Source organism: Elgaria multicarinata, chromosome 17 (assembly GCF_023053635.1).
Source record: "Elgaria multicarinata webbii isolate HBS135686 ecotype San Diego chromosome 17, rElgMul1.1.pri, whole genome shotgun sequence".
Classification (NCBI taxonomy): Eukaryota; Metazoa; Chordata; class Lepidosauria; order Squamata; family Anguidae; genus Elgaria; species Elgaria multicarinata.
The window spans coordinates 716,557-731,641 of record NC_086187.1 but is presented as its reverse complement, the minus strand read 5'-3'; the positions used below and the strand labels follow the sequence as shown (position 1 = coordinate 731,641).

The window sequence follows — 15,085 nt, the reverse complement described above, 5'->3', positions numbered from 1 at the left end:
AACTGAGGGATTAGGGCGGGAACCTCAGCATATATATATATAGGAGGGGGAGGGGTTCCCGCCAAAACTCTAGGCTATAGAAGTTTCCCGATTCAGTCTCCGCGCAGGCGCAGAGCCCATCAGTGTGAATGCACAGATGACCACTCGAAGAACTCCAGTTACAGGTAAGCAACCTGACTTTCCTCGCCAGCTTTTCTGGCCTCGACTAAGGCACTGCCTGGGCCCTCAGGCCCCGCAACGTGCGGCTTCGGTGCTCACCTCCGTTTCACGGACAGCTTCTGCAAAGCCACGCGGTAGGTTTTGGCGAAGTGCACCCTGCTGGGATCTGGGCCTGATTTCATCTTCTGGAAAACTAGGGGAAAGCAGTGGGTCAGGTCACACCGGAGGATTCTCTTGGAGCCTGGAAGCCCTGATCAGCCCAATCCCACGGCTGTTTCCCTTTCCCAGGACAGCTACACCAGTCCATCGGGCTTGCGTGAAGCGGCTGTGGGGCTTGTGAGCCAGCCCCCACCCCCTGCAGTTGCCTGAGTCCACCTCTGTCCCAGGGGCCTTCGTGCAGAGACCCCTGGATCTAGGCCAATGGTGTGTCTGCCCATCCTGGCTGCTCGTGAGGCCAGATGGTCTTGTGGCTCTCCTGTGCCCCCCCCCCCAACCCACCATTTGCAGGCAGGCTTGGAAATGATCCTGGCTTTGGGGGACAGGGGCCACATCTTGGCCTTCTTGGCCTAACTCCAGTGCTCAGCTTCCTTCCCTCAGAGGAGACCCACCTGATTAAGGAGGGCCCTCGATCCAAGGGGGCCATGAGAGGCTGCAGCAGCTTGAAATACTCTGCTACCTTTGGTGCCTCGTTTAGACATTTTCCTTCCAGCAGCAAAAAGTCTACGTCCAGCTCTCCCGAACAACTCTCTCAGGTTCACACATGGCAGAGCCAGCACCCTACTTTGTGAGAGTTTCTCCTTTCTCACCCCACAGCCCTCAATGGGCAAAAGTGGCGGGCCCCCTCAGGCAGGCAGGCAGGCAGGCAGGCAACGTGGCATCCCTGCTGGCCACACCGTTCAAAGGAAGGTGGTTGACCCCTTACCTTTCTTCAGGTACAAAATGTCCTCCTGTTCAAGGTGTTCTGATAGCTCAGAGCTGTAATAGTTGAGCGTCTCACCTATACAGGGATGAACCGCTTGAGTAGCATAACAGACTCAAATAATCTGGCAAACAGACAGATTCCCCACCCACCCCCAATCCCACAACACACACACACAACTTAAGGCAGTGTTTCAAGGGCACAGGTGCCTTTTATGCATTTACCAAATAAACACTGCAACGATGCACATGTGAATGATGCACTTTACAAGGCACTGGTGGGGTGGGGGAGGGAGGCAAGTGGGGAGCAAGTCGGGGCCGGGGCCAGAACACCTGTGTCTCACACAGCATGAATGCAACGCGCCCTTGTATTTCGTAGGAGTGGTGCTCCTCATGATCTGCACAGGCTGACTAAGTGATCAGTGACAGCCGTGACTAGTTGCGTGTACATGTTATGAGGGCACTGTGAGCAACAGGATGCAGGCTTGGCATTGTAAGGAGGTTGCCACCAGTGGGTAGGTTGGGTGGTGGGAGCAGAGATCCCTTGGGCAGGGAGCCTTTCGTCCACGTCTTACTGTTGTCAATACTAGACCACACTGAGAATAGTAGGACCAAGCTTGAAAGTAAGGGTGAGGTCCTTGACCCTGTGCAAGTTATAAAGGTCAAAGGCCCCCCAGAGAGACCCAGGGAGAACGAGATGCCCACCAGACACCATGACCCACGCTCTGTGCCCCACGCTTGCCAGGAGGGCAACTGTAAGAGCTCAAGGAGGACCGCTTTGTTGGCTGAGAGGAACAGTTCAAGCTGCATGTTTGCAGCTTGACGAGGAGAAGCAACTTAGCTCTCTGAGAAGCCATTGAGCAACATTGACTAACTGCGATTGGTCTGTTTGAATTGCAGCTTCTGTTCCTCCCCTTTTCAGGTACTTCAAGCCTCCAGTCTGCTGCAGTTTGCAGCTTGAAGAGGAGAAGCAACTTAGCTCTCTGAGAAGCCATTGAGCAACACTGACTAACTGTGATTGGTCTGTTTGAATTGCAGCTTCTGTTCCTCCCTTTTTCAGGTACTTCAAGCCTCCAGTCTGCTGGAGGCGCGAGCCGAAGGAGGAGAGCACAAGGGCTCTCGGCCTGTGGCTCTCGGCCGTGGGCGCGAAGCCGGTCAAGCGGATCTTCTACTCCGGAGGAAAAACCCCAGCCACGGTCCGGTCGCTGCCACTTTCTGATTCAGGTCACGATCTTCTCATTGTCTCCTCTCAGTTCTTTTTTCCTCATATCTGTTCCTTATGGCTCGTTCCAATCTCGTCTCTCCCAACTTAGTTCCTATTCGGTGTCTCCCCTCTTCTCAGCTGCCTTTTTCATGTTCCTTATGGAACTGTCGCTCTGTTGCTTCTAAGGCCCCTGTCATCCAGGACTTGTTTATCTCTAGGTCTCTCCACCTCCTTGCTCTTACTGAGACCTGGCTTCCTGCCCATGATACTGCCATCTCTGCTGCCCTCTCTCTTGGAGGACTCTCTTTCTCTCACACTAGTCGACCAGAGGGTCGGGGTGGTGGTGTGGGTCTTTTATTATCTAGTTTGTGCCAGTTCCAGCCTCTTTCCATTCCACCTTCACATTGCTTCTCCTCCTTTGAGGTACATGTGGTGAGGCTCTTCGCTCCACTGCGACTGCGGATTGCAGTTCTGTACCGCCCCCCAGGCTCATCCTCAAAATTTATCTCTGATTTTGATTCGTGGCTGTCCTTTTTCCTCTCTGATAACTGTCCTACTCTTATCTTGGGTGATTTCAATATTCATGTGGATGACCCTCAAGATGCTGCAGCTCTACGATTTTGCTTATTATCTTCCTCTTATGATCTTAAGCTTTGGTCTGATGCACCCACACATTCCCTTGGACACTGTCTGGGTCTTGTTCTCACTCGGAATTGCTCTGTGTTGGACTTTTCTACTGCTCACTTTCCGTTGTCAGATCATCACCTAGTTTCTTTCAATATTACTCATAATCCTCCTCCTTCACGTCCCGCTTCTCGCTCTTGTCGTGACTTGCAATCTATCAATTATGAGGCTTTCCCCCAGTCTCTAGCCTCCTCCCTTCCTTCTGTCTGTTCGGCTGTCTCCTTGGACTCAGCTGTCTCCTTCTTTAATTCCTCCTTATCTTCAACTCTTGATAATCTTGCTCCATCTACAACTCGGATAGTTCGCCCTTCTCAACCCCAACCGTGGCTCACCTCTTCCCTCCGCTACCTTCGCTCTTGTTCCCGGGCAGCTGAACGCCTTTGGCGTAAGACCAGGGACCGGGCAGACTTTGTCCATTACAAATTTGTACTCTCCTCTTTCTCTTCTGCCATCTCACTGGCCAAACAGCAGTACTACTCAACGCTGATCCAGTCAAATGCTAGGCATCCTCAGCGGCTCTTTGCGTCCTTCAATTCTCTTCTGAAGCCTAATCCGCCATCTCTCCCCGCTTCTCTGCTAATAACTTTGCCTCTTTTTTCAATGCTAAAATCCAAACTATCCGCTCTGATCTGGCCAGCTCTGCTCCTCTTCCAGTTCCTGTTCCTCATCTGTCAGCTCCTCCTGCAAATTTCTCTGCGTTTCCTTCGGTCTCTGCGGATGAACTGTCTACAATACTGCGCTCTTCGAAGCCTTCCACTTGTTCTCGTGATCCGATTCCTTCTCGCGTCTTTATTAATCTTATTCCTGCTATCCTCCCTTCCTTGCTACATATTATTAATCTTTCTCTGTCCTCTGGTTCATTTCCTTCTGCTTTTAAACATGCTACAGTCTCTCCCATTCTCAAGAAACCTACTCTTGATAGGCTCTCTCTGTCTAACTACCGACCTGTCTCTTTGTTGCCGTTTGTTTCAAAGATCCTGGAGCGTGCGGTCTACTCTCGCTGTCTTGACTTTCTTTCTAGTAACTCTGCTTTGGATCCATTTCAATCTGGATTCCGTCCTCTGCATTCCACCGAAACAGCCCTTACTAAGATCACCAATGATCTCCTTACTGCCAAATCTAAAGGCCATTATTCCGTTCTTATTCTCCTTGATCTAACTGCAGCCTTTGACACGGTTGATCATGATCTTCTCTTAGATTCCCTTCATGACCTTGGATTTTGTGGCTCTGTCTATAACTGGTTTGCCTCCTATCTAGCAGGTCGCTCTTTCAGCGTGTTGACTAATGGCAGCTCATCTTCCTCCTTTCCCCTTTCAGTAGGGGTTCCGCAAGGCTCAGTGCTTGGACCGTTGTTGTTTTCCTTATACATGTTGCCCTTGGGCAAGCTTATTCAATCTCATGGCCTCCAATATCATCTGTACACCGATGATACACAACTATATCTGTCATCTCCGGAACTTTCTCCTGATGTTCACGATCGTATCTCGGCATGTCTTTCAGATATCTCAGCTTGGCTGCTTCATCGCCGCTTGAAACTTAACATGGCAAAGACTGAATTGCTTGTTTTTCCTCCTAAACCTTCTCCTCATCTCTCATTCTCTCTTACTGTCAATGATGTTACGCTTACTCCGGTCAAGGAAGCTCGTAGCCTTGGCTTTATATTCGACTCCTCGCTCTCCTTTATTCCTCATATTGAGGCAGTAGCTAAATCTTGTCGATTTTTCCTGTATAATATTGCCAGGATTCTATCATTTTTGTCTGTCTCTTCTGCCAAAACGCTTGTTCATGCACTGGCTATTTCACGGTTGGACTACTGCAACCTTCTTCTCTCTGGCCTTCCTTCTTCTCACATCAGTCCGTTGGTTTCTGTTCACCACTCTGCCGCAAAGATAATCTTCTTGGCTCGCCGCTCCGACCATGTTACTCCGCTTCTGAAATCTCTTCATTGGCTTCCAATTCACTTCAGAATCCAATATAAACTTCTCCTGTTGACCTTCAAAGCTTTTCACGGTCTAGCTCCTTCCTATCTCTCCTCTCTCATCTCACACTATTGCCCCGCTCGTGCTCTTCGCTCCTCTGATGCCATGTTTCTCGCCTGCCCAAGGGCCTCTACTTCCCTTGCTCGGCTTCGTCCATTCTCTTCTGCTGCCCCTTACACCTGGAACGCTCTTCCGGAACATTTGAGAACTACAAGTTCAACCGCAGCTTTTAAAGCTCAACTAAAAACTTTTCTTTTTCCTAAAGCTTTTAAAACTTGATGTTGTGCAGACTTCTACTGTTACTTTCTACTGTTAGTTTTACCCTACCCTGTGCCTGCTTACCCTACCCTGTACCTGTTGGCATTCTCTTCCCCTCCTTATTGTTTTACTATGATTTTATTAGATTGTAAGCCTATGCGGCAGGGTCTTGCTATTTACTGTTTTACTCTGTACAGCACCATGTACACTGATGGTGCTATATTAATAAATAAATAAATAATAATAATAATAATAATAATAATAATAATAATAATATTACTAAAGAATGTGCCAGCCACGATTTCTATTAGGTTTCTAATTGTCCACATTGCATTGTACACAATAATGTGGTTTGCTTGTTTCATCATCGCAAAGATCCTTGATACCATTTGAGCGGTAAATGCATATTTTGTAGCACCACTTTGTGTTACTTGGCTTGAGAGACATTTCAGGGACCACAACGCCCATATAAATTAATTCCGGAAGCCCAAAACACTCAGCTGGATTCACACATCTATCACTGAGCAGGGTCTTGTCCTTTAAGGCCATTGTGTTCTCTCTCTTGATGTGGGGGTGGGGTGGGGGTCTTCACAGTGCTGCTTTGGCCCTGCTCTGCCACTCAACCCTGTGGTTTCGCTGCTGCAGGGTGGCGGCATGTAATGCAGGTTGCTTGGGGGGGGGGGTCCGGTGGTCATCTGGGTACAGGAACCCCCGCTCCCCCCTCCCCGCGCTGTCTTTGGCTTCCAGCGAGCAATCAGCTGTCACCCCAGACGGCTCCTGGGTCCCTGCCGGAGCGAGGTCACACAGTGGAAGGGCCGTGGTGACCTCGCTCTGAAGAAAAAAGCCGGGGTGAATCCCTAACTTTGCTACTGAGCATTTGCGTCTATTTGCCCCGCAGTGGCTGAGAACTGGCGGCTGCGTCATATGACTGACGCAGCACCAATTCACCAACTCTGCTTCTTAATGGCTGCCCACGTGATCCTGCTCTCCAGCTGAACAGAAGCGGGGTGGGTGGGGGGTGGGATAGCACCAGGGGGAAATGGGCAAGCTCCACAATTCAGATTCGGACGTTGACATTTCACTCCAACCTGAAACATCTCCACTTTGAAATTTGACATCAAAATAGAAATATTTTCGATTTCCAGCACTTATTCGAGGGGCTGTTTCCAGATTAATCAAATTAATCATTGAGTGTGATGCAAAACTTAATAAATCATACTGGGGAAAAATCTGCCAACAGCTGCCTCAAAGTCCTGTCGAATAGCAAAGGTTTGCTGCCTATTCATGCATCCAAAAAATATGTAGCGAATATTCAGTATTTGAATGGAGGCTGTAGGGTGGGGTGGGGCTTTCCTAGTGTCCCCTCTGTGGCCCGAGGAGGCCCCCCTCCCACACACAAGCGACATCCCAGAGGCCATTCTGCAGAAGGGGCAGAGGGCATTTCCCTTGGCTTACCTGTGAACCGTGCAGCCGCGTGACTTATCTCTATCTGCGGGTGATGGAGGTATCCCAAGGCCTGGGATAGGAAGAGGTGGATGTTGTCATGGCTGTTCCTCATCTGCAGAGAAAGAAAAGGCAGGCGTATGTTTCCAATGGATGTTGGATGCCTTGGCCACCATCCATTGTTCTAAACCATAGACCAGTGTTCTTCAAACGTTTTTCCCCATGACCCAATGCAAGAATATCAGATGCCATCAAGACCCTCTTCCTGTGCTTTTTGTTCATTCGTTCAGTCGCTTCCGACTCTTCGTGACTTCATGGACCAGCCCACGCCAGATCTTTCTGTCAGCCGTCGCCACCCCCAGCTCCCCCAAGGTCAAGTCTGTCACCTCCAGAATATCATCCCTCCATCTTGCCCTTGGTCGGCCCCTCTTCCTTTTGCCTTCCACTTTCCCTAGCATCAGCCTCTTCTCCAGGGTATCCTGTCTTCTCATTATGTGGCCAAAGTACTTCAGTTTTGCCTTTAATACCATTCCCTCAAGTGAGCCGTCTGGCTTTATTTCCTGGAGTATGGACTGGTATCTTCCTCCGCTCAACTTTCCTTATGGTCCAGCTCTCGCAGCCATAGGTTACTACGGGGAATGCCATTGCTTTAACTATGCGGACCTTTGTTGTCAGTGTGGTGTCTCTGCTCTTAACTATTTTAACAATATTTGCCATTGCTCTCCTCCCAAGAAATCTTCTGATTTCCTGGCTGCAGTCAGCGTCTGCAGTAATCTTTGCACCCAGAAACACAAAGTCTGTCACTGCCTCCACGTTTTCTCCCTCTATTTGCCAGTTATCAATCAAGCTGGTTGCCATAATCTTGGTTTTTTTGAGGTTTAACTGCAACCTGTGCTTAGTAGACTGAAAATGACTGACATGTAATATGCTTTTGACTCATTAGTCAAGACGTACTGTGTTGATTTAAAGAGATTCTTTATAATTAAGTAAGTCCCAGTGAGCAATCTGGAAATCACTTCTAAGTAAACATGCACAAGTTTAGGTAGCTAAAATTGTTTAATAGTAGCTGGATCGGGCCATTATGTGTATATTATTATTAGCTCCATCAATAAACATGGTGCTGTACATTATATATATATATCAGACATATTTAAAAGGCAAACACACACACACCCTGTAATTCCTAAATGGGCAACCTTTTATCCCATAAGGCCTGAGGGAGAGAAGAGGAAATGAATCTGGGGAAAGCTGAACCTGACACAAAAGGAGCGCGGCTTTTGTCTTGCAAAGAGATCTGTTGAGCAGCTGAGGAGCAAGCAGGGGTTGCTTAGAGGCCATTTAGACTGACTTCCAAACACACAGCAATACAGACAACTGGAGACTGGCAGGAATCTGCCAGCTAGGCTTTGAGCTTACCTATGCTACCTGATTGGGCATTGCTCCCCCCCTCCCCCGGGAAATCCTGGTGGGAGCTTGAGGTTGCAAACAAAAAAACCTGTCCTTGGGATAGAAATATTTAGTTATTGGCAATAACAAACTGTAATATCTATTCTGTGGTACTGACAAGGCAAAACGTCTAGGAATATTTTGTGTACTATTCTGGAATTTCTTATTGTACTTTTGTTGACAGCAAATGTGAATGTAAGAACAGTTGAGACTTACATAGTTTTGTTAAAGGAATGCAATTTAATTTTCGAGTGTTGTTCCTGTTTCGATTTTAACTTGTATATTTTAAAAATTGTTATAGCTCCTGACGAAGGACAACTAGTCCGAAACATGGAGCAGAACACATTTGGATATTAACCAATAAAACAACTTTTATATGATTTCTGAAGCACCAGAGCTTGTCTCTTTTCAGTGCTTTCGTTACATGGTGCTATTTCCCCCTGCATAGTCACACTTGAATTCCCAATGCCAGCAGATCGACGGCGCTTCCATGGGCCCATGACGGAGTCACAGCCAGGGTCTGTTCATCCATCCATCCGGAGGCCTGTGAGTGACGGGGACGCCTGCATTGGTTGAACCTGCTTTGGTTCTCGTGTGCTGCTGCTGCCGCTGCTTCCATTGAAGGGCAGGGATGGGGCAGGCAGCCCTTTTGAGGTTGAGGGCCATGTTCCCTGGCAGACATGTTGCTGCTGCTGCTGCTGCTGCTGCTGCTCAGGGCCAGAGCTGAAGGGGAGGGGATCAACCCATCCCCTCTCTGACCTTCCCTCTCCCCCTCCCTTCTGTGGACTGCCAGGGAAGGGTCAGGCTGCTGCTGCCAGAGGCCTGATTGCAGGCTGAGGTCCAGCGGTTGCCCTCCCCTGTGGCAGGGGATTTAAAAGAGGGGATGGACAGAGGCCGCCCCTTCTAACAAGCATCTCTTAGTCTGAGTCACGATCCAGTGGAGCGCAAGGCACGCCCGTGTCCTTGTTCACGAGCTGAGGCTGTGTGGGGGCACTGCATCCTTTCATGCCAGCCTCATGGGCAAGGGAAAAGAAGGGGGGCCCATGGGACTGGATTCCCTCCTCTCACACCCCAAACTGTAAGGGTTGGTGGCACTACTGGCCATAGCTGTCAACCTGGTCCATTGAGCCAACAGAAACCCCCAGGCAGCCCCCTTTGGGCCACGGACTTCCTTCAGGACACTCATTGTGGGCTACTCGTGGTTTGCCCATCATTGGCGTGAGTGCCATTAATTTATGGAACCCACTGTCAAATGAGGCATTGGTGGCTCTTAGGTTGGATGGCTTTAAAGTATGTGTGTGAGGGGAGGTTCTAGAAATTGGAGGAGGGCCAGGCCCATTGGCAGCTATTAGTCACGATGGCTCATTGGGGCCTGCAGGTCCAGAGGGAGTCTGCTACCGGATGCAAAGGGTACGGGCGGGACCAGAGCAGGGAAGATGGGCCCTTTCCCCTTCCCACTGGGCCACCCCAGTGGACTAGACAGACCCCTTCCTTTGGTCTGATCCCCCTCCAGTGGGTTCATGAAAAACACTGTGACAGTGCTGAGCCAGGTGAGCAGTGCTCTATAATCCGATTCACATGTTTGATATTCATAAATGTGCCGTTTGCTGGCTATTAATAAGTGGCCACGTGACCTTATCTATATGGATAATTTGGTATCTTTAAAAACCCTGCCTGCCGGCCCACGCAATCACTGACCAGGTATTTCCAGACTTTCACCAAGCATCTCTGGTGGTTGTCCCAGGCCAGGCTGCAGAACATCAGCTTCATGTGACCCCATCCAAGGAAGACGCCACAATGCAAAAGGGCCAGTTTGCATCTCTGCAAGCAAAGGGGAAGCTGGGTCACCGCGTGAGGTATCGGTTGTGTAAAAACTTGTGTATCGGTTTTAACGTTCAGTGTTTTAATCTTTGTAAACCACCCAGAGAGCTTCGGCTATGGGGCGGTATATAATAATAATAATAATAATAATAATAATAATAATAATAATAATAATAATAATAATAAATTCCAGGGCTGCTATCTGTGCTTGTTTCGTGCAGGATTCAAGCAAGGGTGGGGTGGGGGGATCCCACTCCTTGCTCAACCCAGGTGTTTGTTTGGGACAAGAACAGGCTGAAGACTCCAACTGAGCGACATGCATGGAGACAGCTGCTGTGAAAGAACGGGGTGGGGGTGGGGGTGGGGGTCCTCTTCGGCTGGAGCAATGCAGCTGCTTGGGGCAGCAGAAGAGCTGCAGCTGGCCTAGGCAGGGAGAGGCCTTCCCCGGCAGGGCTCCCTCTGAGGGCTTAGGGCCAGGGCAACTGTGGCGCCTCTTCCTCCTCCTCTCCCATACCCCTGCCGGGACTCCAAGGTCCTCCTCAGAAGCCTCCACCAGATGGCGGGAGATGGGGAGCTACTAAGGCTAGTGGCCTTTTCAGTGGTGGCTCCCCAGTCCGGGAACGTCCTCAGTTTGGGAGGTGGGAGGCAGAAGCCACCCGAGGTTCGAGCCACGGGGAGCAGTGGCCTGGATCACCACCACGCTGGGAGGCTCGGAAGCCGCCTTTTGCCAAGAGGCAGCCATGGGCCATCCGACTCAGCACCACTGTGGCACGTTGTGGAAACCTCCGTGGTGACTCGGGGCTTTCCTGCTTTGCTTGATTGTTTCTTTATTGTGGTGTTTTGAACCATTTATTATGTTTATATTGCTTTTCTATTGTATTGTGTATGTCTTTTAGTGTAAATCCCTTAGGCCGGGGAAGGCAACGGCAAACCACCCCACTATAAGGCCTGCCAAGAAAACGTCAGCGAAAGCTGGCGTCCCTCCAAGAGTCAGCAATGACTCAGTGCTTGCACGAGAGGTTCCTTTCCTTTTCCTTTATCAGAACTAGAAATAAATGTCGACTGCACTAAAAATGTAAAAATAAAATGTTAAAGTGTGAGCTGGCTTGGATTCCTTGGGAGAGGAAAAAGGCAAGCTATAAATGCCATCAAATCAGTCAGTGCCCTCACCGGCCGCTCTCTGGGGATTTTGTGTGTGTGTGTGTGTGTGTGAGTCGGTCTTCCTTCCCCAGCTGTCACCGGAGAGACCTCCAGCAGTTGAACCCGGGTCTTTCCTTGTGCAAAGCAGGGCAGCGCAAGCGGTCCCACCGCCATGCGGAGGGGGGGAGGACATGCGCCACAGCCCCTGAGGAACAGATCAGGCAGACGGCCTCTCCAGAGCACTCACTTCGGGGGAGGGCTCAGAGCGAGAGAGTTGTGAGGGGGGGCTCACCCTCCAAGAAGCGTGGCTCGCTGGCCGCACTCCCTCAGGGGCCTTTGCCAGAATGTGTGTGTGTGGGGGAGGCAGGTGTAGCAGCAGTGCCCGCAGGGGGCCCAGTGATGTCTGGGTGGGTGGGCGTGATCCACCCACCCACCCCTCCACCGCCTGAGTAGGGGATTCAGCCTGTGCCGTGGAAGTGCTGGCCCTAAAGTAGGTGCTCTAAAAGGGGGCTACGGAACACCCCCGCCATGGGCTGGGGAAATGCGCCTGAGGAGGGGCTTGGCTCTGTCCTGCGTGGGCCTCTAGACTTGCCATGACAACTGTGCCGTCCCGGTCTTTCAGGTGGAGCAGCAAAGGGAGCAGGCTGTGCACAACTTCCTTCTCCAGGAGGGTCTTGTCAGCTTCTTTCGCTCTCATCACCAGCTGCCCGAACAGCGAGATGGCCATTGCACGCACGCTGGCGCTTTCCTGGGGACGACACCCCCCCCACAAGCACCTCTGAAATCCACGTGAGGTAAAGCGCACAGGAGCACCGCTGCGGGATGGCCTGGCGCAGGCCCTCCCACGAGCCCTTCGCTGGGACAGGTTCACGCTTGCTGGCCGGGAAGGCTGCTTCCAGGCCATGGCCCAAACGTACCCTCTGCCTGCCGACCTCACCATTTCCGGTCAGGGAAACCCTGCCTGCCCTACAAGACGGTGCTAGGCAGGAGTTCCACACCACTTGCACGGAGCGAGGTGTGCCTGGGCCACGGACCCAGTGCCGGATCGGCCCTTCCCTCCGGAAGCCAGGGCAAGAGCTGTCTTCAGCCGTTCTTGTTGCAGAACAATATTCTTCCGGTGGCCTTGCTGGACCCCTCTGTGTTTCCTAATAGCCCGGAGTTTTGACTGAATTTTGACTGAATCTGGGTGTAGGAGGGGAAGCAACCCCTCCTCACCTCTGCATGTGACATTTGGCTAATATAGGTCACAGTGCATGGAATTCAGCTTGGTTACTTTGGTGATAGCACACGGCCAGAGAATGAGGGGAAGGCTCTTCTGTGCTTTGGAAGGAACACGGACGAAAGTGTGTGCGTGGGGTGGGGGGCAGGGGGCTCTCTGCTCTCATCCATGATATTGAAAGTCTAGGTGAAGCCCCTGGCAGGCTTGGAGTAAGGGGGAGCCGAGCACACTCTGTTTTTTCATTCTCTGCCAATCCAGGAGCCTCTGCCTAAAACCTAAAGGCATGAACTGCAGCTCCCCACCACCACTTCCCCCACCAACAGCGTTTGAAATTGCGCATGTCAGAGAATCCCACGGACCGTCTAGTCCAGCTCCTGCCGTTGATGCTGAATACCAGTAGCTGCAGCATGCCGCTTGTTCAGGTTCAGAGGAGGGCAACAAAGGTGATGCAGGGACTTCAGGACAGGCTGAAAGAACTGGGGACGTTCAGTCTGGACAAAAGGAGACTGAGGGGAGACGTGTGAGCAGTGTTCAGGCGCATCAAAGCGCGCCACAGGGAAGATGGTCAAGAACTACCTTCCACGGCCACAGAAATTAGGACCCAAAATAACGGGTATAAGATACAGCCGCCTAGATTTTGATTCAATATAAGGGGAAACTTCCTGACAGCAAGATCTGTACAACAGTGGAATAGTCTAACTACGGAGGTGGTGGCTTCTCCATCTCTGCAGGTTTCTAAGAAGAGGCTGGACAGCCGCCTCTCTGGGATGGTTTAAACGGTTTTCCTGCACATTGAAGAGGGTTGGGCTAGATGATCCCTGTGGTGACCTTCCAACCCCACAATTCTGTGATTCCTCAGCAGGTGGCCATTTCTAACCCCTCTCTTGTAATTCAGATCCTGCCTTGGGGAGCAACAGAAAACAAATTTGCTCCATCATCATCTACATGACAGCCTTTCAAACATTTGCAGGCGGCAAACCCTGGAGCCTCTTCTCCTGGCTAAACATACCAAGCGCCTGCAAGCTTTCCTCCCGGGACGCGGCCTTCAGTCTGATGCTAGGGCCCCAATCCATCTCAGAGCTGGGTGTGCGCTGTGGAGTCAATGCCCTGCTAGCATCCCATGTGACTTAGTGCATTGCATTGTACATGGGGCTGCCTTGGGAAGCTGTTTGCCAGGAAGCTGTCTTTGGGGCCAAACGCAGTGGGGGTCTGTTACTGACGGGGACCAGGCAAGGGGACAGGTCTTGCCCAATAGGTAGACCACTGCCCTGGCCACTGGTCCGTGTCTGAGCACTGTGCTCACTGTGAGTAGAGAAAGGGGCTTTTCATTGGTGGCACCCTGACTTTGGTGTGCTTTTGATGTCAGATGGAGATTAAGAAGGGAAGAGCTCTCTCTCCACAGCATGGCTTGGTGCTGGGGACGCTATGCTGCCTCCAGTATCAGAGGCAGTAAGGGGGCTGGTGTGAGAAGTGGCCCGCGGCCCTGGATGACCCAGCGGGAGCTTCTGATGCCCTCGAGAGAGCCCTTATTCCGAAGAACCGGAACTCACATCCTCAAAGAATGAGCGAACATTCATAGCCAGGTCCACGCAGAGAGGCCCAATCCCCTGGCCATCCATCTTATAGATTGCGGTCATGATAGCTCCCAGTCCCTCGAGGATGTGCTTTTTAGGCCCGCTGAACATGGAGTCGATCAGGGTTGGGAGCTCTTCTCGGAGAAGCTTGACCTGAGCAAGCATGAGGGAAAGGCAAACTCCATGTTAGGCATGATAAGGAAAGGAATGGAGAATACAATGGCCAGTATCAGAACTGCCCTTATTCAAATCTATGGTGTGACCACACTTAGAACACCGTGTGCAGCTCTGGTCACCACCCCTAAAAATGGGTATTATAGAGCTGGAAAAAGGGCAGAAAAGGGCAACTGAAATGATGAAGGGGCTGGAGCATCTTCCCTATGAGGGGAGTTACATCAGCTGGGATTGTTTAGCTTGGGAAAAAGAAGGCTGAGGTGTACAAAATAGAGGTGTACACCTGATAGAGGTGTACAAAATTATGCATGGTGTGGAGAATGTGGACAGGGAGACCTTTTTCTCCCTCTCTCAAAATACTTGAACCCAAAGGGGTCATCCCATGAAACCGATTGGTGGGAGATCCAGGACCAATAAAAGGAAGGACTTCTTCACACAGCGCATCGTCAAATTGTGGAACTCACTACCACAAGATGTAGTGATGGCCACCAATTTGGATGGCTTGAAAAGGGGGTTGGATAAATTCCAGGAGACAAAGGCTATCCATTGCTACTAGCCCTGATGGTTGTGTGCTACCTCCAGTATTCGAGGCGAACAGAGTGCTGGACTAGATGGACCCTTGGTCTGATCCAGCATCAGGGCTCTTCTTACGTTCTTATGAAAGGGGAGTGGAGGACAGAGGCGTCTTCCAAAAGGCCTCATCATCTGCTGGTCATTGGAGAAGGAGGTACAATGCCCCCCATCCCACCCCACCCCTGTGAAGAACAGCTAGAAGCCGCCCGCTGCTCCTTCCTGCCCCACAGCAGGTGTCACGTTTCCTTCGAAAAATCAGCATTTATGTGGCTTTTCAAACCACGCGTCATGAACGCTCAAGCCCACCCCACTCCACCACAAAAGCATTGTTTTACAGTTCCATCCTACACATGTCTACTCAGAAGTAAGTCAAAAGGAGTCCAATAGGGTTACGTGTACACAGGATTGCAGCCTTATTCTTGAAAAGAAGCATTTATACGTTGCCACTGCACACAAAGCGCTCTTTACACTATAAGCACAAAACGAAAGGAAA

At 50.8% G+C, this 15,085-nt stretch overlaps 1 protein-coding gene across 1 annotated transcript in view; it reads right to left on the bottom strand.

Moving 5' to 3' along the window:
- Positions 1-254: 254 nt before the first annotated feature.
- LOC134410237 (maestro heat-like repeat family member 5) overlaps positions 255-15,085 on the bottom strand; it is a 142,641-nt gene continuing 127,810 nt past the window's right edge. The window contains exons 29-34 of the mRNA XM_063143408.1: positions 13,822-13,998; positions 11,645-11,800; positions 9,790-9,912; positions 6,658-6,760; positions 1,082-1,156; positions 255-352 (exon numbers count right to left, since the gene is read on the bottom strand). Of these exons, the coding sequence (XP_062999478.1) occupies positions 255-352; positions 1,082-1,156; positions 6,658-6,760; positions 9,790-9,912; positions 11,645-11,800; positions 13,822-13,998 (732 nt within the window). The remainder of the gene's footprint in view (positions 353-1,081; positions 1,157-6,657; positions 6,761-9,789; positions 9,913-11,644; positions 11,801-13,821; positions 13,999-15,085) is intronic.